This window comes from Scyliorhinus torazame, chromosome 5 (assembly GCF_047496885.1).
Source record: "Scyliorhinus torazame isolate Kashiwa2021f chromosome 5, sScyTor2.1, whole genome shotgun sequence".
Classification (NCBI taxonomy): Eukaryota; Metazoa; Chordata; class Chondrichthyes; order Carcharhiniformes; family Scyliorhinidae; genus Scyliorhinus; species Scyliorhinus torazame.
The window spans coordinates 69,046,623-69,071,777 of record NC_092711.1 but is presented as its reverse complement, the minus strand read 5'-3'; the positions used below and the strand labels follow the sequence as shown (position 1 = coordinate 69,071,777).

The 25,155-nt window shown below is 46.0% G+C and overlaps 2 protein-coding genes across 2 annotated transcripts in view; one reads left to right on the top strand and one right to left on the bottom strand.

The window, feature by feature from the left end:
• The window catches only part of LOC140418290 (uncharacterized), a 38,123-nt gene extending 22,982 nt beyond the window's left edge, over window positions 1-15,141 (bottom strand). Inside the window, exons 1-2 of the mRNA XM_072501759.1 lie at window positions 15,092-15,141; window positions 11,962-13,437 (exon numbers count right to left, since the gene is read on the bottom strand). Coding sequence (XP_072357860.1) covers window positions 11,962-13,269 — 1,308 coding nt within the window. The 5' untranslated portion in view covers window positions 13,270-13,437; window positions 15,092-15,141. The remainder of the gene's footprint in view (window positions 1-11,961; window positions 13,438-15,091) is intronic.
• Window positions 14,934-25,155, top strand: part of LOC140418286 (uncharacterized) — a 44,203-nt gene continuing 33,981 nt past the window's right edge. The window contains exon 1 of the mRNA XM_072501755.1: window positions 14,934-15,589. The gene's annotated coding sequence lies outside the window, so the exon portion shown is untranslated. The remainder of the gene's footprint in view (window positions 15,590-25,155) is intronic.

The window sequence follows — 25,155 nt, the reverse complement described above, 5'->3', positions numbered from 1 at the left end:
TCGGGGGCGGAATGCGACGCTGGGGGAGCGAGCGGGAGCGCGGAGGCGGGATATGGGACTGGCCGAGAGAAGGAAATGGCTAGTCGACACGGGAGGGGGGCAGGTAGCCCCCCAGTGAGGCTGATCACATGGAACGTGAGAGGCCTGAATGGACCAATAAAAAGGGCCCGAGCGCTCGCGCATTTGAAAGGACTAAGGGCAGACGTGGTTATGCTCCAAGAGACGCACCTAATGGTGGCGGACCAAGTTAGGCTAAGGAAAGGATGGGTGGGACAGGTGTTCCACTCAGGACTGGACGCAAAGAACAGAGTGGTGGCCATTTTGGTGGGGAAACGGGTAGCATTTGAAGCAAAGAACATCGTAGCAGATAGTGGAGGTAGATATGTAATGGTGAGTGGTAGGCTGGAGGGAATGGAGGTCGTGTTGGTTAATGTGTATGCCCCAAATTGGGACGATGCGGGGTTCATGAGATGGATGCTGGGGCGTATTCCGGACCTGGAGGCAGGAAATTTGATTTTAGGAGGGGACTTCAATACGGTGCTGGACCCGGGGCTAGATAGATCCAGCTCAAGGACTGGAAGAAGGCCGGCAGCGGCCAAGGTACTTAAGGGGTTTATGGACCAAATGGGGGGAGTGGATCCATGGCGATTTCTTAGACCCAGGGCTAGGGAGTATTCCTTCTTCTCCCACGTCCATAAAGTGTACTCCCTGATAGATTTTTTTGTTTTAGGAAGGTCGTTGTTCTCTAGGGTGGAAGAAGCTGAATACTCAGCCATAGCGGTTCAGCCATAGCGGTTTCGGATCATGCCCCACATTGGGTGGACCTGGAAGTAGGAGAGGATAGGGAGCAGAGAACACTCTGGCGATTAGATGTGGGACTGATGGCGGATGAGGGAGTGTGTGCAAGAGTGAAGGGGTGTATCGAGAGATACCTGGAGGTCAATGACGACGGCGAGGTCCCTGTGGGAGTGGTCTGGGAAGCACTAAAAGCGGTGGTCAGAGGAGAGCTGATTTCTATTGGGGCCCACAAAAGGAAAACAGAGGCCAAGGAAAGGGATAGATTACTGGGGGAGATTTTAAGGGTGGACAGGGAATTTGCAGAGACCCCGGAGGAGGAGCTGTAGAGGGAGAGGAGACGACTCCTGACCGAGTTTGACCTTCTGACCACCAGAAAGGCGGAGGTACTGTGGAGGAAGGCACAGGGGAGGAGGTATGAATATGGGGAAAAGGCTAGTCGCCTGTTGGCGCACCAACTGCGAAAGAGGGCAGCAGCGAGGGAGATAGGAGGAATTACGGATGAAAGGGGAGACACTGTGCGAAGGGCAGGAAAGATAAATGAGGTGTTTAAGACCTTTTATGAAGAACTGTATAGGTCTCAGCCCCCAGAGGGAGAGGAGGGGATGCGGCAGTTCCTGGACCAGTTGAGGTTCCCGAAAGTGGAGGAGCAGGCGGTGGCAGGCCTGGGGGCGCCGATTGAGGTGGACGAGGTTATTAAGGGACTGGGAAGCATGCAAGCAGGGAAGGCCCCGGGGCCGGATGGGTTCCCGGTGGAATTCTACAGAAAATATGTGGACTTGTTGGCCCCGTTGTTGGCGAGGACGTTCAATGAGGCCAGGGAAGGGGGAACACTACCCCCGACAATGTCGGAGGCGACGATATCGCTAATTTTGAAGAGGGACAAAGATCCGATGCAGTGTGGGTCCTATAGACCTATTTCACGATTGAACATGGACGCCAAACTGCTAGCAAAGGTGCTGGCATTGAGGATAGAGGACTGTGTCCCAGGGGTGGTGCACGAAGACCAGACAGGGTTCGTAAAAGGGAGACAATTGAATGTTAACGTGCGACGGCTATTAGGGGTGATAATGATGCCCTCAGTGGAGGGGGAGGCAGAGATCGTGGCGGCAATGGACGCAGAGAAGGCATTTGATAGGGTGGAGTGGGAGTATTTATGGGAAGTGTTAAGGAGGTTTGGGTTTGGGAACGGATTTATTCGCTGGGTTAGACTACTTTATAGGGCACTGACGGCAAGCATAGTTACAGGTCGACATAGATCGGAGTATTTCCGATTATATAGGGTAACAAGACAGGGATGCCCGCTGTCTCCATTGTTGTTTGCGCTGGCAATTGAACCTCTGGCCATGGCGCTGAGAGACTCCAGGAAATGGAGAGGGGTGACTAGAGGGGGAGAAGAACACCGAGTCTCGTTATACGCGGATGACCTATTGCTATACGTGTCGGACCCAGCGGGGGGGGGGGGGGGGGGGGTGATAGAGGTTATGCGAATCTTGAGGAGGTTCGGGGAATTTTCGGGGTATAGGTTAAACATGGGGAAGAGTGAATTATATGTGATACATCCAGGGGACCAGAGTAGAGAGATAGAAGGCTTACCGCTAAGGAAAGTGGAAAGAAACTTCCGATACTTGGGGATTCAGATCGCTAGGAGCTGGGGAACCTTGCACAGACTTAATCTGACACGGCTGGTAGAACAAATGGAGGAGGACTTTAAGAGGTGGGACATGCAGCCTTTATCGCTGGCGGGCAGGGTGCAAGCAATTAAGATGATGGTCCTCCCGAGGTTCTTATTTGTATTTCAATGTCTCCCTATTTTAATCACCAGGACCTTTTTTAATAAAATAGATAGGAGCATTACGAGCTTTGTGTGGGCAGGGAAAGTTCCGAGAGTAAGGAGGAGGTTCCTTCAGCGCAGTAGGGACAGAGGAGGATTGGCAGTACCGAACTTGGGAGATTATTATTGGGCTGCCAATGTGGCAATGATACGTAGATGGATGATGGAGGGTGAGGGAGCGGCGTGGAAAAGGCTGGAGAGAAGGTCCTGTAAAGGGACGAGTCTAGAGGCGCTGGTGACGGCGCCGCTACCGTTCTCACCGAAAAAGTACACCACGAACCCGGTGGTGGCGGCAACACTGAACATATGGGGACAGTGGAGGCGACAGAGAGGGGTGCGGGGAGCCCTGGTGGGGTCCCCTATCAGGAACAGCCATAGGTTCGCCCCAGGAAGAATGGATGGAGGATTTCAAAGCTGGTACCAGTTGGGAATTAGGAAGGTGGGAGATTTATTCATAGATGGGACTTTTGCGAGCTTGGGAGCACTGGAGGAAAAGTATAAGTTACCCCGGGGGAATTTCTTGAGATATATGCAGGTGAGGGCGTTTACTAGACAACAGGTGAGGGAATTTCCGCGGCTCCCGACACAGGGGATACAGGACAGGGTGCTTTCAGGGGTGTGGGTCGGAGAGGGCAAGGTGTCAGAGATTTATAGTGAGATGAGGGAAGAGGGGGAGGAGTCGGTGGGCGAACTAAAAAGAAAGTGGGAAGAAGAATTAGGGGAGAAGATAGAGGACGGTATGTGGGCTGATGCCCTAAGCAGGGTAAATTCCTCTTCCTCATGCGCCAGGCTTAGCCTGATTCAATTTAAGGTGCTACATAGAGCACACATAACGGGGGCAAGATTGAGCAGGTTCTTTGGAGTGGAGGACAAATGTGGGAGGTGTGGCGGGAGCCCGGCAAACCACGCACATATGTTTTGGGCGTGCCCGGCACTGGAAGGGTATTGGAAGGGAGTGACGGGAGTGATTTTGCAGGTGGTGAAGGCCCGGGTCAAACCAGGCTGGGGGTTAGCTCTATTTAGAGTTGCGGAAGAGCCGGGAGTGCAGGAGGCGAAAGAGGCCGATGTCGTGGCCTTTGCGTCCCTCGTAGCCCGGCGCAGGATCCTACTCATGTGGAAGGAGGCGAAACCCCCCAGACTGGAGGTCTGGGTAAACAATATGGCGGGGTTTATTAAACTGGAGCAGATAAAGTTTGCCCTGAGAGGATCGGCTCAAGGGTTCACCAGGCGGTGGCAGCCATTTCTCGACTACCTAGGGGAACGTTAGAGGGAAGATGGATGACCAGCAGCAGCAACCCAGGGCGGGGTGGGGGGGGAGGAGGCTCAGTTGAGTCTAGGTCAATAGAGTCCGAGGTATTGTTACTTGAAATTATTATTATTGTTAAAAATTTCTGTTTTGTTACTGTTATCGTTTCGCTTGTTTTGTAAGCGGGAAAAATGTTGCTCAGGGAAAAAAATTTCAATAAAATATATTTTTTTTTAAAACAATTATTTTGAAAAATTATTTTTAAATCTAGAGTACCCAATTTATTTTTTCCAATTAAGGGACAATTTAGCATGGCCAATCCACCTACCCTGCACACCTTTGGATTGTGGGTGCGAAACCCATGCAAACACGGGGAGAATGTGCAAACTCCACACGGACAGTGACCCAGGGCCGGAATTGAACCTAGGACCTTGGCGCCATGAGGCAGCAGTGCTAACCAGTGCACCACCGTGCTGCCCCTTGTTGAAAAAAATCTTGATTGCGCTTTTGGATTATGTCAACAGAGAGACTGGATGATAGCATTGTCATTCTGAAGAAGAGTCAGACGGATTCAAAACGTTAACTCTGTTTCTCTCTCCACAGGTGAATCTAGACCTGCTATACCTTTCCAGCATTTTCTGTTTTTATTGCAGTTTATGTTGTGTATGTGAATATTAGATCAAGTACCATTTATTAATTATGTAGCAAACTTGAAGCCCACAGGATTAAATTGTCAGCAGAAGCATGGATACAAAATAAGCCATGGGATGAAATCAGAGCTGTGGTGAATGGTTGTTTTTCATGAAGGAGTAAGGGATACAGTGGACCTCGCTATGGTTAAGTATCAGGATCACAACTCAAGTATCAGGATCACTGCTCTTTTTGATTCTATATCACTGACTTCCATAAAATCAATATCCATAGAAACCTTACAATGCAGAATGAGGCCATTCAGTCCATTGAGTCTGCACTGATCCTTTGAAGGAGCACCCTACCTCAGCCCTCTTCCCCACCCTACCCCTGTAACCCCATCTAACCTGCATATTTTTGGACACGAAGGAGCAATTTAACATGGTCAATCCACCTAACCTGCTCATTTTTGGACTGTGGGAGGAAACCGAGCACCCAGAGGAAACCCATGCAGACACGGGGAGAAAGTGCAAACCCGGAGAGTCAACCAAAGCCTGAATTGAAGCCGGATCCCTGGCTCTGTGAGGCAATCATGCTAACCACTGTCCCACCATGCCGTCCTTCTGACTGGGATTAGAGGTTACAGGAACTATATGAATATTTTTAGAAGACACAAAAGTTGAAAGCATCGGAAACAGTGAGGAAGAGCGTGAGAGATTTGAGTAGGACAGAAGCAGAATGGTTGAATGCGTGAGCTCACCGCAGATGAAATTCAACACAGCAAATTGGGAGGTGATCTACCCTGGGTGGAAGAATGAGGAGAAATAATCCAAAGAAGGGCAGAATTTTGTTAGAATTTCGAATACACAGCCAGATCGGGTGGTGGATACAGATTCAATAATAACCATCAAAAGGGAATTAGATTAAAAACTCAAAGCAGCAACAAATGCAGGGAAATGGGAAAATTGGACAAACTGGATTGGTTTTCTAAAGAGATAGTACAGAATCGATGGGCCGAATGACCATTTTTTTTACTGTACTATGATTCTTACAATTCTGCAATATTGTATTTTTATTTGGGTCTTGCTGAATAGAGCAAAATCAGGAGCTGAGTTTCTTGTCAATCAGTGAGACTGCTCTGTGTATCAATCCACTTCCTGAGATTGTTAAACTAGCTGCAGCCCCTGAACCAATTTCCTGTATGTTCAGACATGTCCTGTTTGTTTTTCCAATGGCTTCAGTCAATGCAGTTTTGTTTTTGAACAACACATTACTCTATATCCGACCTGTGGGATTTGACTTATTTCCTCCTTATCAGTTGTTTTTGAACACTGTTCCTGTTTTTATCCTGAATCAAACTGCACAAACTGTTTCACCAGGGGTTCCTGGATCCTTTCTCTCCTTCACGGTATCATTGTCAGACTTTTACAGCGTGCTCTTTCCAAGGGCCGACTCGATGGGCCGAATGGCCTACTTCTGCACTGTGAATTCTATGATACTATGTTCCCCTTCAGCTTTCTTTGCTCCAAAGAAATCAATCCCAGCCTATCCAGCCACCCTGAACCGCTCCAGCCCAGGCAACATCCTGGTGAATTTCTTCTGAACTCTTTCCAGAAAAATTAAATGCTGACTCTGACTGGGTTCAGTTCTACATTCACTGGTCACTAGTTCTACTCCAGCCTCTTGTCCAAGTGCTCAGTATTACAAAAGCTCAATTCTCCAGCCAATTGATGCTGGGGCTCTGATATCGGAATCTGGAGTTGACCTCACCTGATGCGACGCACCATGTAAAGAAAACGAGGTCCTTTTAACCATGACGATTGAAAATTGTGTCTGTATCTTTAAGAACTGCTCGCCCACGTTTCCATCAATGTGTGAAATATGGCCCGTCAAGAACTGCTCTCACTCCCACGTTTCCTTGTTTGAAATGCAACACATTTACTTACCAATGTTAACCTATGTCTCCACTCCAGCAAGTTGATTTCTTGAACCAATAGATTGTTGAGCTATTTCTGAGTTGGGTTCCAAAGGCGGCCGGAAAGATCCTGGACTCTGATCCACTGAACCCGCCCCACCCACTGACAGCTCACAATGCCCGGGGAATGATTGACGGCAACTCCGGACCAATAGCGGGTCTGGAGGAGCGAATATGGCGATTGGTCCTCCAACTAATCGGAGTGAATGAGGGGCGGGGCTGATCCCGGACCCTCTAATTGGCTGAAACTCTGCATCATTTTGAAGCTGATGTGTCTCAAACCCCAGGAGAAAACTGGACTTTTCTGTTTGTGGCTTTAAACAGATGAAACCCTGTGGGTGTGGAGCAAACATTTCAACATTTGTTACTGAAATGGATTCCTTCAGAACAAACAGTCGGGATTATTTGAGGGTTAGGTGTCAGTCAACTCAGTTGGCTGGTTCGTGCTGTGGAGCGTCGCCAACAGCGTGGGTTCAATTCCCGTGCCTGCTGAGGTTATTCATGAAGACCCACCTTATCAAACTTGAGAGTGATGAAAATCGGGGATCTGTGAGGTCCAGAGTTGGAGGAGCAGAACGATCTGGGTGGGATGGCGGGCAGGAGGTGATTACATAGAGAGGGAGGAACGACATCAGGCAGGGATTTGAAAAAAAATCTGAGAATTGTAAAAAAAAAATCGATGCATTGTTGGACCGTGAACCAATGTAGATCAGTGAATGGGACTAACTGTGAGTTAGGATACAGAGAGATGGAGGGGTAGTGATTATGTCACTGGACTAGTAGTCCAGAGGCCCAGATAAATATTCTGGAACATAGGCTTAAATCCCAATATGGATTGGTGGAATTTAAATTCCATTAATAAAATCCTCAATAATGGTGACCATGAAATTAACATGAATTGTCGTAAAAACCCTGGTCTGGCCTACATGCGACTTCCGACCTAAAGCTATGTGGTCGACTTTTAACTGCCCTGAAACGGCTGTAAACTCCAATCAGCAACCCCCCCCCCTCACCCCCCACCCCCAGGACTAAAAAAAAAAGGAAATCCACACAAAACAAATGTTCCAGTGTTCAGCGACAGTACAGAGGACAAAGCCTAACCTCCGATATTGGAGGAAGTTGTGTCCACTCACACTCCTTTCCCTGTCTCTGAACATTTTACATCTGAAACAGTGTGATTTTTGTGAAGTACATCAGGTGACATTGAAAAAATATATATATTGAACCTCAGGAAGTCCCAAAACCTTTATAAAATGAAATGCTGTTGAAGGTGAGTCACTGTTGCAATGCAGAAGGCCTGGGAGCTCCCACATCAGCAATGTGCCGATGACCAGCGATGCTGGTGGCCACCCAATACAGCCAGTTGGGAACTCGCTGGTGTGTCAGCAGGTTAAGTGACTGAGTGAATCCCTTCCTACACAGTGCAATGAATGGTTTCTCTCCTGTGTGAGTTGGTATTTCATCAGATATTTATCGCTTTAAAAGTTTTCACACAGTGCGGACACTTAAATATGCTGGTGTTTCTGGAAGCTGGACAATTCAGTGAATTTCTTCCCACGCACACCGAGCAGGTGAACGGTCTCTCCCTGGTGTGGCGGTGTCTCATTAGAGCGGAGAAGGATGAGGGGCGACTTGATAGAGGTTTATAAGATCATCAGGGGAATAGATAGAGTAGACAGTCAGAGACTTTTTCCCCGGGTGGAACACACCATTACAAGGGGACATAAATTTAAGGTGAAAGGTGGAAGATATAAGAGGGATATCAGAGGTAGGTTCTTTACCCAGAGAGTAGTGGGGGCATGCAATGCACTGCCTGTGGAAGTAGTTGAGTCGGAAACATTAGGGACCTTCAAGCAGCTATTGGATAGGTACATGGATTATGGTAAAATGATATAGTGTAGATTTATTTGTTCTTAAGGGCAGCACGGTAGCATTGTGCATAGCACAATTGCTTCACAGCTCCATGGTCCCAGGTTCGATTCCGGATTGGGTCAATGTCTGTGCGGAGTCTGCACATCCTCCCCGTGTCTGCGTGGGTTTCCTCCGGGTGCTCCGGTTTCCTCCCACAGTCCAAAGATGTGCGGGTTAGGTGAATTGGCCAATGATAAATTGCCCTTAATGTCCAAATTGCCCTTGGTGTTGGGTGGAGGTGTTGAGTTTGGGTAGGGTGCTCTTTCCAAGAGCCGGTGCAGACTCAAAGGGCCGAATGGCCTCCTTCTGCACTGTAAATTCAATGATAATCTATGATTAATCTAGGACAAAGGTTCGGCACAACATCGTGGGCCGAAGGGCCTGTTCTGTGCTGTATTTTCTATGTTCTATGTGTCAATGAGTTCCCAGCTGGTATGGAGAACTGAATCCTTTCCTACAGTCACAAAATTTCTAAGTTTCTCCCTGTTGCAGCTATCCTTGTGTCTTTCCAGGATGGATGATCAGTTTCAACCTTGAATGGGATACACAGGATATACAGTACAGAGACTGGCCATTCGGCCCACCCAGTTTGTACTGGTGTTTGAGTTCTATTTGAGCCTCCTCCCAACTTTGCTTCTCCCATACATACACGTTGTCCAGCCTCCCTATAAATACATGGATACTATTCGCTTCACCCACTCCCTTTGATAGAGTAATAGAAGTTTACAGCATGGAAACAGGCCTTTCGGCCTAACTTGTCCATGCCACCCAATTCTTACCCCCAAGAGAGTTCCAATTGTCTGCATTTGGTCCATATACCTCGATGCCCATATTACCCATATAACTGTCTAAATGTTTTTTAAAAGACAAAATTGTATCCACCTCTACTACTACCTCTGGCAGCACATTCCAGACACTCACCACCCTCCCTGTGAAAGAATTGCCCCTCCGGACCCTTTTGTATCTCTCCCCTCTCACCTTCAACCTATGCCCTCTAGTTTTAAACTCCCCTATCTTTGGGAAAAGATATTGACCTTAATGTCCCTCATTATTTTATAGACCTACATAAGTTCACCCCTAAGCCTCTGACACTCCAGGGAAAAGAGTTCCAGTCTATCCAGCCTCTCCTCTTAACTCAAACCATCAAGCCCTGGTAGCATCTGAGTAAATCCTTTCTGCGCTCTTTCAATTTTAATAATATCCTTTCTATAATAGGACCAGAACTGTAGACAGTGCTCCAAGGTGGCCTTACTAATGTCTTGTACAACTTCAGCAAGACGTCCCAACTCCTGTATTCAATGTTCTGACCAATGAAACCAAGAATGCTGAATGCCTTCTTCACCATCTTGTCCACCCATGACTCCACTTTCAAGGAGCTATGAGCCTGTACTCTTAGATCTCTTTGTTCCATAACTCTCCCCAATTCTCTACCATTAACTGAGTAGGTCCTGCCCCGATTCGATCTACCAAAATGCATCACCACACATTCATCTAAATTAAACTCCATCCGCCATTCATCTACCCACTATCCCAATTGATCAAGATCCCAATGCAATCCTAGATAACCTTCTTCACTGTTCACTATGCCACCAATCTTGGTGTCATCTACAAATGTACTAACAGTGCCTCCTACATTCTCATCAAATCATTATTAGTAACAAATAACAATGGACCCAGCACTGATCCCTGAGGCACACCACTGGTCACAGGCCTCCAGTTTGAGCTCATTCTCACCATTCTCTGGGTGAAAGTGTTTTCTGAATTTCCTATTGGGTTTCTTGATGACTATCGTATATCGTGGTCTCTGGTTTTGCTCTTCCCCACAAGAGGAAACATTCACTGTGAATCCTCGCTATCAAAACCTTTCATCATTTTATACACCTCCATTTGGTCACCCCCTCAGTCTTCATTTACCAGGAGTAAAGAGGACCTGCCTCTCAATACTTTCCTGATTTATAAGCTCACACATTTCTGGTATCATCCTTGTGAATCTTCTCTGTTCCCTCTCCAGTGTCTCCATCTTATAATGTGGGGACCAGAGAAATGGAAAGTTCAGTTTGCTGAGGAGAGGATCCAGAGAATCCAGCACCTTCTCAGCCCAATGTCTTCATCTGCAGCAAATGTGTCAGGTTTTGTCTTGCCACAGAAAGGCTCCTGAACTATCCCAGGCAATGGTTAAAACAGAGCTGAAACCTTAAGATGCAAACTGTCATCTCACAAGATGGAAGGTTGCCTAAGATGTAGGCTGGACAGAACCACAGCCTGTACTCTACGTATGGTGTAACCAAGGTCCCAAAGGATTATCATAACTTCCTTCTTTTTATTTCTAACCCTCCGACATTAACGCTCCGTGCTTGGTTTAATTTCTTTATTGCTCGGAGACCTCTGTTTCTCTCCAACATCAACACTCACAACTTCCACGTAAGTGACCTCCCTATTCCTACCAAAATGCACAACCTCACATTTTTCCATGTTCTACTTCAGTTGTCAATTATTTGTCTATTCAGCAAGTTTTGAAATGTCCTCGTGTAATTTATTGCAGTTCTCCTCGATTCTATCTTCCCAGTTTAGAGATTGTGTATTGGATTTCAAAGTCCAAGTGGTGAATGGAAATTGTGAACAGCCATGGTCCCAGCACTGATCCTTGTGGAACATCACTTCCCACCTTCTGTCACTCTGAATAACTCCCCTTTACTCCCACTCTCTCCTTTCTGTCTTGAAGCCAGCTGGCAATCCAGTCTATCATTTGTCCCAACACATTCTCAAACCATGTCCATTATTCTCCCGTAGGTAATCTTATCAATGGCCTTTTGAAAATCCAGATAAATAACATTGACTGCATTACCATTGTCTATGCTCTCTGTTATCACATCAAAACATTCAAGAAGATTGGTCAGGCAAGATTTTCCCTTCTGAAATCCACACTGACTGTTCATTGTTATATTTATTTTTTCTAGATGTTCTTATATTCTCTATTTTAGTCAGGATTGTATTATTTGCTGATGTGAAGCTGACTGGTGTACCATCCCTGGGCATGGTCTGTCCCCTTCTTAAATACAGGAATTACATTAGTGATCCACCAGTCCTCTGACACTACACCTTTCGTGAATGAATTATAAGCAGTACTGCCTGTGCTACCACTTCCCAGGGGCTGGTTTAGCACATTGGCCAAATCGCTGGCTTTTAAAGCAGACCAAGACAGGCCAGCAGCATGGTTCGATTCCCGTACCAGCCTCCCCGAACAGGCGCCGGAATGTGGCGACTAGGGGCTTTTCACAGTAACTTTATTGAAGCCTACTCGTGACATGGGTTCTTGAATTAAGCGGAAAATTCACAGATGGTGCTTTTAAAAAGGGGGACTGTGATCCTCAAAATCAGTGGCTTGTCCAGAATATTAAACTCCAGTCAGTTATTCTTAATATCAGCAGAAACAAACCAAATAGACTCAGATGACCAATTATTGACGTAATTAACAGCAGCAGTTACAGCAGAATTCAACGACTGCTGTCACTTGTGAACTTGCTGATGTGACAGTAGGTGTTGTGACTGAGTGAATCCCTTCCCACTCACCGAGCAGGTGAACGGTCTATCCCCAGTGTGAACTCGCTGGTGTGTCAGCAGGTGAGAGCATTGAGTGAATCCCTTCCCACACTGGGAGCAGGTGAATGGTCTCTCCCCAGTGTGAGTGCGTTGGTGTGCAGTGAGGACGGAAGAATGTCTGAAGCTCTTTCCACAGATAGTGCAGCTGAATGGCTTCTCCTCAGTGTGAACTCGCCGGTGTGACCAAAGGCCGGATGAATGAGTGAATCCTTTCCCACAGACAGAGCAGATGAACGGTCTCTCCCCAGTGTGAATGCGTTGATGTGCAGTGAGGACAGAAGGCTGCCTGAATCTCTTTCCACAGGAGGTGCAGCTGAATGGTTTCTCCTCGGTGTGAACTCGCCGGTGTGACCAGAGGCCAGATGAATGAGTGAATCTCTTCCCACACACGGAGCAGATGAATGGTGTCTCTCCAGTGTGAATTCGCTGGTGTCTAGTGAGGTCGGAAGACTGACTAAACCTCTTTCCACAGTAAGTGCAGCTGAATGGCTTCTCCCCAGTGTGAGTGCGTTGGTGTATCAGCAGGGTGGAGGACTCAGTAAATCTCTTCCCACACACGAGGCAGCTGAATGGTCTCTCCCCGGTGTGAACCCGCTGGTGTGCAGTGAGGTTGGTTAACTGCCTGAAACTCTTTCCACAGTCAGTGCAGCTGAAGGACTTCTCCTCAGTGTGATTTCGCTGGTGTCTCAGCAGGGTGGTTGACTTATTAAATCCCTTCCCACATTCAGAACAGGTGAATGGCTTCTCCCGAGTGTGACTGCGTCGATGGATTTCCAGCAGACATGTGAAATTAAATCCTTTGCCACAGTCCTCACATTTCCTCAGTTTCTCCATGGTCCCTCCCCCAGTGTGGCTGCAGTGATGGTATTCCAGCAGGGATGGATAATTGAAACCTTTCCCACATTTCTCACATTTCCATATTGTCTCCCCAGTAAGACTGCGTCGATGGTTTTCCAACAAGGAGGCATGATTGAATCCTTTCCCACATTCCTCACATTTCCAGGGTTTCTCTCCCGTGTGACTGCGTTGGTGAATTTCCAGCAGGGATGGATAATTGAATCCTTTCCCACAGTCCTCACATTTCCAGGGTTTCTCTCCCGTGTGACTGCGTCGGTGAAGTTCCAGCAAGGATGGATAATTGAATCCCTTCCCACATTCCTCACATTTCCATGGTTTCTCCATCGTGCCAGCCACAGTGTGACTGCGTCGATGGACTTCCAGTCGGGATGGGTAATTAAATCCCTTCCCACAGTCCCCACATTTCCACGGTTTCTCCATGGTGCCGATGTCCTGGTGTCTCTCTGGGTTGGATGATCAGTTGAAGCTTCGTCCACACACCCAACACGTGTTTGTTTTCTCTCCACTGTCAGGCTTTGCAACCAGAGAAACCTCTTTCTACAGTCAATATACTGGACTCTTTCACTCCGGAGTGAATGCTTCCAGATCCTGTTATAAAAGAATAGAATGAGACAAAGTCACAGCACAGAAGGAGGTAGTCACCCTGAAGTTAGAATCCTTTTAGTTCTGAGACAAATCAGGATTTCACAAAAATCATCACGTCAGTACAGACAGAAATTCAGAACGGACAATTCTAGTTTCTATGGACCATTTCTTCCTCACTTGTTGCACCGAAGTTTTAAAACCCCATCCTGCATTTTTTGCTCCTTCCTGCGCTGAAACCATAGAGTTTTACAGCACAAAAAGACGCCCATTGTGACTGTGCTGACCATCAAACACCATCTATTCTAATGCCAGTTTTAGGACTTGGTCCAAAGTCATGCATGCTATTCCATATCAAGACCACAAGACATAGGAGCAGGATTAGGCTACTCGACCCAACAAGTCTGCTCCGCGATGCAATCATGGCTGATATTTTTCTCATCCCCATTCTCCTGTCTTCTCACCCCCCCCCCCCCCCCCCCCATTCTCCTGTCTTCTCCCCATAACCCAAGAGCCCCTTATTAATCAAGAACCAGGACCTGGGATTCATGTCGTATTACATTCACTCCCCACCATCTGGCCTGGGCTTGCAAAATCTTACCAACTGTCCTGGCTTGAGACAATTCACACCTCTTTAACCTGGGGTTACCCCTATCTCTCGATCTGTAAACACTTAATTAACTGCAAATGCTCGCATTCTGAGCATTGTCTTGCATCTTTGAATTTGTCTATATTAAGACTTCTTACTGTGCTCACCCCAGTCCAACGCCGGCATCTCCACATCATTCTATGCTTCGGCTAATCGGGACTCCCCTGATGAAGGAGCTGTGCTCCGAAAGCTAGTGATTCGAAACAAACCTGTTGGACTTTAACCTGGTGTTGTGAGACTTGTCACAATATACACACAGGTATATGATGGTGCACAGACAGGCAGTGATTGACACACAGGATGACCAGTGAACACATAGAACACAGCAGCCAATCACCAGACAGGACACGAGCACTATAAAGCTAGAGGGCACTAGCTTTCCCGCTTTCTGGGGATCCAGCCTTTGAGACAGTCAGAGCCGTGAGCAGCAACTAGAACATACACCATGTGGTAGTAAGATAGTCTGGTCAGGTTAGTCTCAGGTCTCCAGTCAAGTCAGCATAGTGTCAACCCACAGTTAACGTATGGATGATATCTAAGAGTTCAATAAAATCGAGTTGCATGTCTTCAAGTGTTGGAAGCCTGTCTCTCTCATTGCTGCAGTAAACACAGTCCTCGCAGACCCAGCTTACCCAACACACCAAGACAGTCCAACGCCGGCATCTCCACATCTTGGCTAATAAAGACAAGTATCCCATCTGCCTTCTGAAGCAGCTGATGTCCCTGTGCTGCTGCCTCAGGATCTGTGGACAAGCTCCCTCTGACCCTCCACTTCCCAGCGTCCTGCCCTTCATTGTTACGTCACCAAGAAACCCGCGCCTGCGCTCTGCTCCCCGCTGGAAAAAGATGGCGGCCGTTAACCTGGGCCTGTCCCGGAGAAAGCACCGACGCCTCAAACGCGGGAGCTGCAGGTTGTTATTTGGGGTTTGCCGCCTACACCGGGTGTTAATGAAATCTCTTCCGAACTACGCAGTCGCAGAATCCCCTCCCGCCGCTGCTATTGCCTCTTACCGGCTGCCGAGCGACAAACAGACGTCTCTCCATCACCATCAGAGCCTGCGTGTGCTCGGAACACTGGAGGAACCGCGCATGCGTTCAGATCTCCAGCTGATAGAGGGCATTCACCATCGCTGGGAAGGCTGGGTAAAATCCCCGCCATTAGAGGTCCCTATTTGTTTATATTCGGTGTTACTGAGTCTGCGCTAATGCCCGTCTCAGCTTCCTGCAGCCGCGCATGCTCCGGGAAGCAGGCTCCAGGGGGTGGAGCTTTTTTGGATTCACCCATTCATAGAGAGAAACATCGTGTGTCATTGAAAAATAAAATGTTATAAGTCAAGGCCTCATTTTGTTTCATCCTCCAAACCCCTGAACTTTATCTGACGTGTAATGTTGGCGACTGTTGATCGATTGTCCTGGAAGCCAACAGGAAGAGAACTCAGAGGTCAGAGGATTAAGGGAGCAGCGAGTTCTGTAACAAATCACGGGCAAGATCCTCTGTTCACCAGTCAAGTGAGTAATTTGAATTAAAAATAGGAAATTCTGGAAAAGACCAGAGAAACTGAAGGAATGTTTTGAGTTCGTCTGGCTTCTTCAGAGTTCAATTATTGTGAAACCCTGGTTACCAATTTATCTTTCGTCGTTTTATTTTCCATCTGGACCAAATCAGTTGTCCACCAATCTCCTGATTTGACAGCCTGTTTCTGACATTTTCTGTTCTTCTTCCTGGCTCTGAGCACAGTTGTAAAAGAGTCTTCAGTTCCATATCGAAGAGCTGGGAAAGAGAGAGAAGCCGGGAAACATTTATTTTATGTTAACGCACACTGTTAGTGAAGAGAGATGAGAAAGACCAAAGTGCATGTTCGTCTCTCTGTGTGACCGTGAAGAACTGTCCAGCCTGAAGCTCAGTTATTGCTGTATGATCCTCCCCAGATTATCCTTTCTGAGCTCCAGATAGTTGAAGTTAAACAATCAGGTAGGAAAGACACGAGGTTCAAAACAGTTATGGGTATTATCAACAGAAGCAAAGGCGAATTGTCAGAATGAAAATGATTCAGTCCTAGATGTGATTACAAAGAACAAAGTAACACACTGCACAGGAACAGGCCCTTCGGCCGCCAAGCCTGTGCTGATCATGATGCCCTAACTAAAAAAAAAAACCTTCTGCCCTGACTCGGACCCTATCCCTCTAATTCCTGCCTATTCATGTACCCATCCAGAAGCCTCTTAAATGTTGCTAATGTGCCTGCTTCCACCAAATCCTCTGACAGCATGTTCCAGGCACCCACCGCTCTCTTCGTAAAAAGCTTAGCCCGCACATCTCCCTTAAACTTCCCCCTCTCACCTTGAACCTGTGCCCCATTTGTAATTGACACTGCACCCTGAGAAAAAACCTCCAACTATCCATCCTGTCGATGCCTCTCATAATTTTGTAGACCTCCATCAGGTCTCCCCTCAGCCTCTGTCTTTCCAGTGAAAACAAACCTAGTTTATTCAACCTCTCCTCATTGCCAACACCCTCGAGATCAGGCAACATTCTGGTGAACCTGCTTTGCACTCTCTCCAAAGATTCCACGTCCTTCTGATAATATGGTGACCAGAACTGCACGCAATATTCCAAATGCGGGCTAACCAAGATTTTATATAGCTGCAACATGATTTTCCAACTTCTGTACTCATTGCCCCGGCTGATGAAGGCAAGCATGCTGCATTGTCAGCAGCAATAACAGCAGAATCAAATCCTTGCAGTCACTTGTGCATTGGCAGGTCAGTTTGTGAGTTGACAAATTGAATCTCTTCTCACACAGAGCAGGTGAACAGCCTCTCACCAGTATGAATGTGTTTGGGTTCAGTCCGAGTCGCTGATTGCCCTCTAGTACATTAAAAAGTGGTTATTCTGAGCTTGTGATCCTACAGAATGAGCTGCCAGCATTTCAACTATGGGGAGCAGCACAGCCACTGCCCATGGCTGAGTCTGACTGACAAAGCGGAGGCCAATGGTAGCACACACCAAGGTAGAGACAAGACAAGAGACAAGTACTAATATAGGAAATGGTAAACAGACCGTGACAGCAAGGGACAGATCTAAGAGTGATTCAGCAGATAAGGCAAGATGCTATGAGTGGCACGACTGCATAGTGGTTAGCACAGTTGCCTCATAGCTCCAGGGTCCCAGGCTCGATTCCTGGCTTGGGTCACTGTCTGTGTGGAGTCTGCACGTTCTCCCCGTGTCTGCGTGGGTTTCCTCCGGGTGCTCTGGTTTCCTCCCACAATCCAAAGATGTGCAGGTTAGATGGATTGGCCATGCTAAATTGCCTTTAGTGTCCAAAAAGGGTAGGAGGGCTTATGGGGATGGGGTGGAGGTGTGGGCTTAAGTAGGGTACTCTTTCCGAGGGCCGGCAAAGACTCAATACGCCGAATGGCCTCCTTCTGCATCGTAAATTCTATGTTTATGCTACAAAAATGATAAAAGGACAACAGTTAAGGCTCTGTGTCTGAATGCACGTAGCATTCAAACCAAAATGAATGAACTGATACTAAATCCTATTTGCAGTAAGTGTGATCTGATAGCTATTACAGAGACATGGCTACAGGATCACATAGCTTGGGACCTGAATATTGAAGGGGAGGTGAGATTTAGGAATGATAAGAAGCTAGGAATAGATGGAAGGGTGGCTCTGTTTATTAAGGATGCTATTAGCACATTAGAGAGGGATTACCTAAATTCAGAAAACCAGGATGTAGAAGCAGTTTGGGCCAAGGTGAGAAATTATAAAGGTCGATGTTACTTGTGGGAGTGATGCTTCCAAATTGTAGCTATGCAATAGGACAGGGTATAAAAGAAGAAATAATGTGAGCTTGTCAGAAAAGTACAGCAATAATCAAGGGAGATTTTAATCTACATATAAATTGGAAAAATCAGATGGCAAAAGTACCTTAGATGAGGAGATTATACAATGTTTTCAGGATAGTTTCCTAGAACAGCACATTCTGAAACCAACCAAAGGACAGGCTATACTAGACCTGATATTGTGCAATGAGATAGGATTAATTGATACCCTCATGGATTGAGGGTATTCTTTTTTTCAATTAAGGAGCAATTTAGCATATCGGATTCAACTCTCCTGCACATCATTTTGGGTTGTGGGGGTGAGACCCATGCAGACACGGGGAGAAGTACAAACTCCACATGAGACCCGGGTCCGGAATCAAACCCGGGTCCTCAGCGCCGTGAAACAGCAGCGCACGGCAGCATGGTAGCACCCGGGTTCGAATCCCGGTTTTGGTCACCTGTCTGTGCAGAGTCTGCACATTCTCACTGTGTCTGTATGGGTTTCCTCTGAGTGCTCCTATTTCCTCCACCAAGTCCCGAAAGAAGTGCTTGTTAGGTGAATTAAACATTCTGAATTCTCCCTCTGTGTACCCGAACAGGCGGCAGAATGTGGCAACTCGGGGATTTTCACAGTAACTTCATTGCAGTGTTAATGTAAGCCTACTTGTGATAAGAAAGATTATTATTATTAACCACCATGCCACCCCATGATTGAGTTTTACATTCAGTTTCAGGGAGAGAAGAGTTTGTCCAAGACGAGTATTTTGAACTTGATTAAGAGCAATTCTGAGGGCATGAAGTTGGAGCTAGTGAGAGTGAACTGGCAAATGTGCTTAAGGGATGGATCAACAGATGTTTAGTGGCAGACATTCAAAAGGATATTTGAGAATATACCGAATAGCCACATTCAAATGAAAAAGAAAATTCCAAGGGTAGGGCCCATCATCTGTGGTTCACTAATGGAGTTAAAGACAATATTGAACTGAAAGAAAAAGCACATATTTGCACAAAGACAAGTGGCAGGTCAGAAGATTGGAAAGAATATAAAGAACATAAAAAGTGATGAAACTATTTATAAGGAAGGAGAAACTAGAGTATGAGCGAAAGTTAGCCAGAAATATAAAGATGGACAATAGGAATTCTATAGATATTTAAATAAGAAAATAATTAACAAAGTGAACATTGGTGCTTTAGAAAGTGCATCTGGGGAATGGAAAGTAGGGCGATGGCGGATGAATTAAACATGTATTTTACATCTACCTTCACAATTGAGGAACAAGTAATATTGCAGAAATAGCTGCAAATCATGAAATGGAAGGGTGGGAGGAACGCGTCAAAATTACAATAACCAAGCAAGTGGTATTGGGCAAATTATTGGGTCTGTGGGCTTAAAAGTCCCCTGGTCCAGATAGACCTCACCGTAAAGACTTGAAAGAAGTCACTAATCAGATAGTTATTGCACTGGTTTTAATTTTCCAATATTCCCGAGATTGGAGGAAGGTCCCATTAGATTGCAAGATAGCAAATGTAACTAATTTATTCAAAAAGGGAGACAGAAGCAAGGAACTATAGGCCAGTTAGCTAAAAATCTGTCAGAGTGAAAATGTTAGAAGCCATTACTAAATATGTTACAGCAGGAAACTTGGAAAAATTCAATCAGGCAGAGTCAAGATGGTTTTGTGAAAGGAAAATTATGTGAAACCAATTTATTGGAGTTATTTGCAGGAGTTATATGTACTGTGGATAAAGGGGAACCGGTGGATGCACTGTATTTAGATTTACAGGAGGCATTTGATAAGGTGCCACATCAAAGGTTATTGTGTGAAATAAAAGCTCATGGTGTAGGCCGTAACATATTGGTATGTATTGCAGATTGGCTAGCTATCAGGAAGCAGAGTTGGTGCGAATGGGTCTTTTTCTAGTTGACAGGTTGTGACAAGTGGTGTGCGACAGGGATCAGTGCTAGGGTCTCAACTTATTATAATTTAGGTAAAGACTTAAGAGATTGAAGGTATGGTTGTTAAATTTGCTGATGACAGAAAGATAGGGAGGAAAGTAAATTGTGAAAAGGACATAAGGAGGCTACAAAGGGACATAGATAGGTGAAGTGAGTGGGCAAAGCTCAGGCAAATGGAGTATAATTTGAGAAAATGTGAAATTGATCAGCTTGGCAGGAAGAATTTGAAAAACGCTTTTATCTACATGATGAGAAGTTGAAAAGCTCTAGGGTGCATAAGGATTTGGGTGTCCTTGTGTGTGAATCACAAACGGCTGGTATAGAAGTACAGCAAGTGAATAGGAAAGCTCATTGAATTTCATCATTTATTGTGAGGGGAATTGATTACAAAAGTAGGGAGATTATGCTTCAGTTGTACAACAAATTGGTGAGGCCACATCTGGAGTACTATGTACAGTATTGGTCTACTTATTTAAGGAAATATGTAAATGCATCAGAAGCAGTTCTGAGAAAGTTTACTGGACTAATACCTGGAAAGGGTGGCTCATCTTATGAGGAAAGGTTGAGGAAGTTATCTACTAGAGTTCAGAAGAGTAAGAGGCAACTTGATTGAAACCTTTAAGATCCCGAGGGCCGTTGAAAGTGTGGATGTGGAGAGGATGTTTCCTCGTGTCGGAGAATCTAGAACTCGGGGTCAGGGTTTGAAAATAAGGAGGTAGCTTATTTATTACAGAGATTAGAAAAATTTGTTTCTCTCAGACGGTCATGAATCTCTGGAACTCATCCTCAAAAGGCAGCAGAAACAATAGTCTCTGAATATTTTTTAAGGCAGAGCTAGAGAGATTCTTAATCAACACGGGGGTGAAAGGCTATTCGGGGGGGACAGGAATGTGGGGTTGAGGTTAAATCTCTGAGTGGCATGGTAGCACAGTGATTAGCACTGTTGCTTCACAGCGCAGGGTCCCAGGTTCGATTCCGGCTTGGGTCACTATTTGTGTGGAGTCTGCGAATTCTCAGTGTCTGCGTGGGTTCCCTCCGGGTGCTCCAGTTTCCTCCCACAAGACCTGAAAGACGTGCTTTTAGGTAACTTGTGAATTCTCCCTCAGTGTACCCGAACAGGCTCCAGAATGTGGCGACTAGGGGATTTTCACAGTAACTTCATTGCAGAGTTAATGTAAGCTTACTTGTGAGAATAAAGATTATTATTATTAAATTAAGAGGATCTCAGCGGAGCCTGTTAACTGCTGCTATGATTATACAACAGATCTCCAAATAAAGAAAGGTACGATAGCCGAGTGGTTACGTTATTGGATTAGTAATGCGGAATCTAAACAAAATGCTCTGGAGATGTGAGTTCCAATCCCACAACAGCAGTTGGAGAATTTGTATTTAGTTTGAGTCATAAATCTGACAAGATTAACCCACGTGGGGACTTTACTGTCACTGAAGAGAGATGAGAAAGCGGTGATTCTCTCAGTGGGAGCCTGAAGGACTGTGTCCAGGCTGAAGTTCTGTTCCTGCCACATGATTCTACCTCCGATTGTCCTTTGAGCTTCAGACAGGTGATTCTAAACACTCAGGAGGGAAAGACAAAAATCTACAAAAATGTGTTGGAAGCAAATTTGACATTTATCGAAAACATTAAACACCAGCTCAGTTATTGGGCTATGAAAATCAGGAAAACAAACTTCAATTATCCGAACAAACATGTTTCAATTTGGATGTGATTAACAACAGTGAAACAAGCCCCTGCTCTCACTTCTGAACTCGCTGGTGTGTCACAAAGTTGGATGAACGAGTGAATCCCTTCCCACACACAGAACAGATGAATGACCTCTCCCCAGTGTGAACTCGCTGCTGTCTCAGTAGGTTGAATGAATGAGTAAATCCCTTCCCGCACACAGAGCAGATGAACGGCCTCTCCCCACTGTGAACTCTTTGGTGCTCCACCAGACTGGATGACTGAGTGAATCTCTTCCCACACATAGAGCAACTGAGCGGTCTTTCACCAGTGTGAGCTCTCTGATGTATCCGCAGGGTGGATGACTGACTGAATCCCTTCCCACACATGGAGCAGGTGAATGGCCTCTCTCCCGTGTGGCTGCGCTGGTGTGTCAGCACCTCACCTCTGCTTTTCAAACTCTTCTCACACTCAGAACATTTAAAAGGTCTCTTATCAGTATGAACACGTCGATGTGTCAGCAGGCTGGATAATTGTGCAAATTCCTTCCCAAACACCAAGCAGGGGAATGGCTTCTCCCCGGTGTGAACTCGCATGTGGATAGGGAGCTTGGATAACTCCGCAAATCCCTTCCCACACACACAGCAGGTGAATGACCTCTCTCCAGTGTGACTGCGTCGATGAATTTCCAGCTGGTATGGGTAACTGAATCCCTTCCCACAGTCCCCACATTTCCACGGTTTCTCCATGGTGTCAGTGTTGTTGTGTCTCTTTAGGTTAAATGATCAGTTGAAGCTTCGTCCACACACAGAACACGTGTACATTTCTCCCTGCTGTGAATGGTGTGATGTTTTGTCAAGCAGTGTAACTGGTTGAAGCTATTTCCACAGTCAGTTCAGTTCACTGGAACACTCTCACTTGGCTGTGTGGGTATCTCGGTGCTTTTCCAGTCACTGATTTTTGAAATCTTTCCCACAGACAGAACAGACAAACATTTCTCCTTCCACATTCAGGTCCTGATGAAGAGAGTCACTCTGAATGTTCCTGATAATTAATTTCAGATCGCTGCCAGTAAATTCTCGTCTTCTAATACCCTGGAAAAGTTTAGAGGAATTACAGAGAATACACAGAACAGAAACAGGCCACTTGTCCCAACTGGCTTCTGCGGGTGTTGGTACTCCACACGTTTCTCCTCCCATCCCATCTACTCAGCTCAGTCTTTCAGTCTCTCTTTCTATTCCTTTCTCTCTCATGCATTCATCTAGTTTCCTTTTGAAAGGATCTCAGCTTTTTGCCACAACCACATCCTGTGATAGTGAGTTCCACATTCTAATCGCTCGGAGTAAACACATTTCTCCTTATTTCCCATGAGATTTATCTGTGACTTTCATGCATTTCTGACCCCAAATTTTGGATTGTCTCAGAACTGGAAACAATCTCTCTACATCTACACGGTGCCATATGGCAAACTGGGCAGAAAACTAAAAGATCATGAGATCCAAGAGAAAGTTATGAGTTGGATTTAAAATTGCCTCAATGGCAGGAAGTGCTAATTGACGATTGTTGGGTGTTTTTTTGTGACTGGAAGATGGTGACACTGTGGTAATATCACAGGACAAGTAATTCAGAAGCCTTGGCTATCATTCTGTGGACATGGATCAAATTCCACCATGGCAGCTGGAAGAAACAAATTCAATGAATAAATCTGGAATTAAAAGCTAGTCCCTGTGTGAACATTAAATTATTGTTGATTGTTGTAAAAACCACCCCGTGGTTGCCTCTGGGAAGGAAATCTGCCATCATTACCTGGTCTGGCCAACCCATTGCAATGTGTTTAACTCTGAACTGCCCTCTGAAATTGCCCAGCAAGCCACTCAGTTTAAGGACAATTAGGTATGGGCAACCCAGCTGGTTTGCCCCTGACACTCACATCCCATAAAGAATAGAGAAAATCAAAGGGCTGTTTCCAGTGCCGGTTTCAAAGGATTCGGTACTGGATCCTTCATTCCTGGTTTATATCATTGATTGGAAAGTAAATGTAGGAACATCAATAAGAAGTTAACCTATGACACAAAAAATGATTAGACACTTGATAGTGAGGAAAAATCTGGAGGGAAAACAAGGCAAAGGATTACATGATAAAGGGCAGGGCAGGACTAGTTAGGTCAGAGCCAGGGTCCTGTGCACAGGACAAGAAGGATGTCCTAGTCTATCCAGCCTCTCCTTATAACTCAAACCATCAAGTCCTGGTAGCATCCTCGTAAATCTCTTCTGCACTCTTTCTGGTTTAATAATATCCTTTCTATAATATGGTGACCAGAACTGTACACAGTACTCCGTGTCTGGCCTTACTAATGTCTTGTCCAACTTCAGCAAGACATCACAACTCCTATATTCAATGTTCTGACCAATGAAACCAAGTATGCTAAATGCCTTCTTCACCACCTGTGACTCCACTTTCAAGGAGCTATGAACCTGTACTCCTAGATCTTTTTGTTCTATAACTCTCCCCAACTCCCGACCATTAATTGAGTAGGTCTTGCCCCGAATTGATCTAACAAAATGCATCACCTCCTACTTATCTAAATTAAACTCCATCTGCCATTCATTGGCCCACTGACCCAATTGATTCAGGTCCCGTTGCAATCCTAGATAACCTTCACTGTCCACTGGATAACCTTCACTGTCCACTGGATAACCTTCACTGTCCACTGTGCCACCAATCATGGTGGCATCTGCAAACGTACTGACCTGCCTCCTACATTCTCATCCAAATAATTAATATAAATAACAGTGGACCCAGCACTGATCCCTGAGGCACACCGCTGGTCACAGGCCTCCAGTTTGAAAGACAACCCTCTACAACCACTCTTTGTCTTCTGTCGTCAAGCCAATTTTGTATCCAATTGGCTACCTCGCCCTGGATCCCGTGAGATTTAACCTTGTGCAACAACCTACCATGCGGTACCTTATCAAAGGCCTCGCTAAAGTCCTTGTCGACAGTGTCAACTGCACTGCCCTCATCTACCTTCTTGGTTCCCCCTTCAAAAAACCCAATCAAATTTGTGATTCATGATTTTCCACTTGCAAAGCAACGTTGGCTGTCCCTAATCAGCCCTCGTCTTTCTAAATGCCTGTTGATCCTCTCTCAGAAAGCCTTCTAACAACTTATCCACCACAAACGTGAGGCTCACCTGTCTGTAATTCCCAGGCTTTTCCCTCTGGCCTTTCTTAAACAAAGGCATAACATTTGGTACCTTCCAATCTTCAGGCACCTCACCTGTGGCTATCGACGATTCAATATCTCTACTAGGGAACCCGCAATTTCCATCCTAGCCTCCCACAATTTCCTGGGATACATTTCACCAGTTTCCGGGGATTTATCTACCTGGATGCACTGTAAGCTTGATCTAACCCCATTCCCCCACTCCATGTTGTGGGTAATCTGCAATCCCCAAACCAAATTTTAACAGTCCCAGCTCCCAATACCTTCCATTCTGTCTCTCCTAGCCGTGGCATCCAGGGATGGTTTTGCTAACCTGCCTGTGTATCTGCTCTGGCAGTGTTTGATGACCGAGGGTAACTGGAGCTTTACTCTGTATCAAACC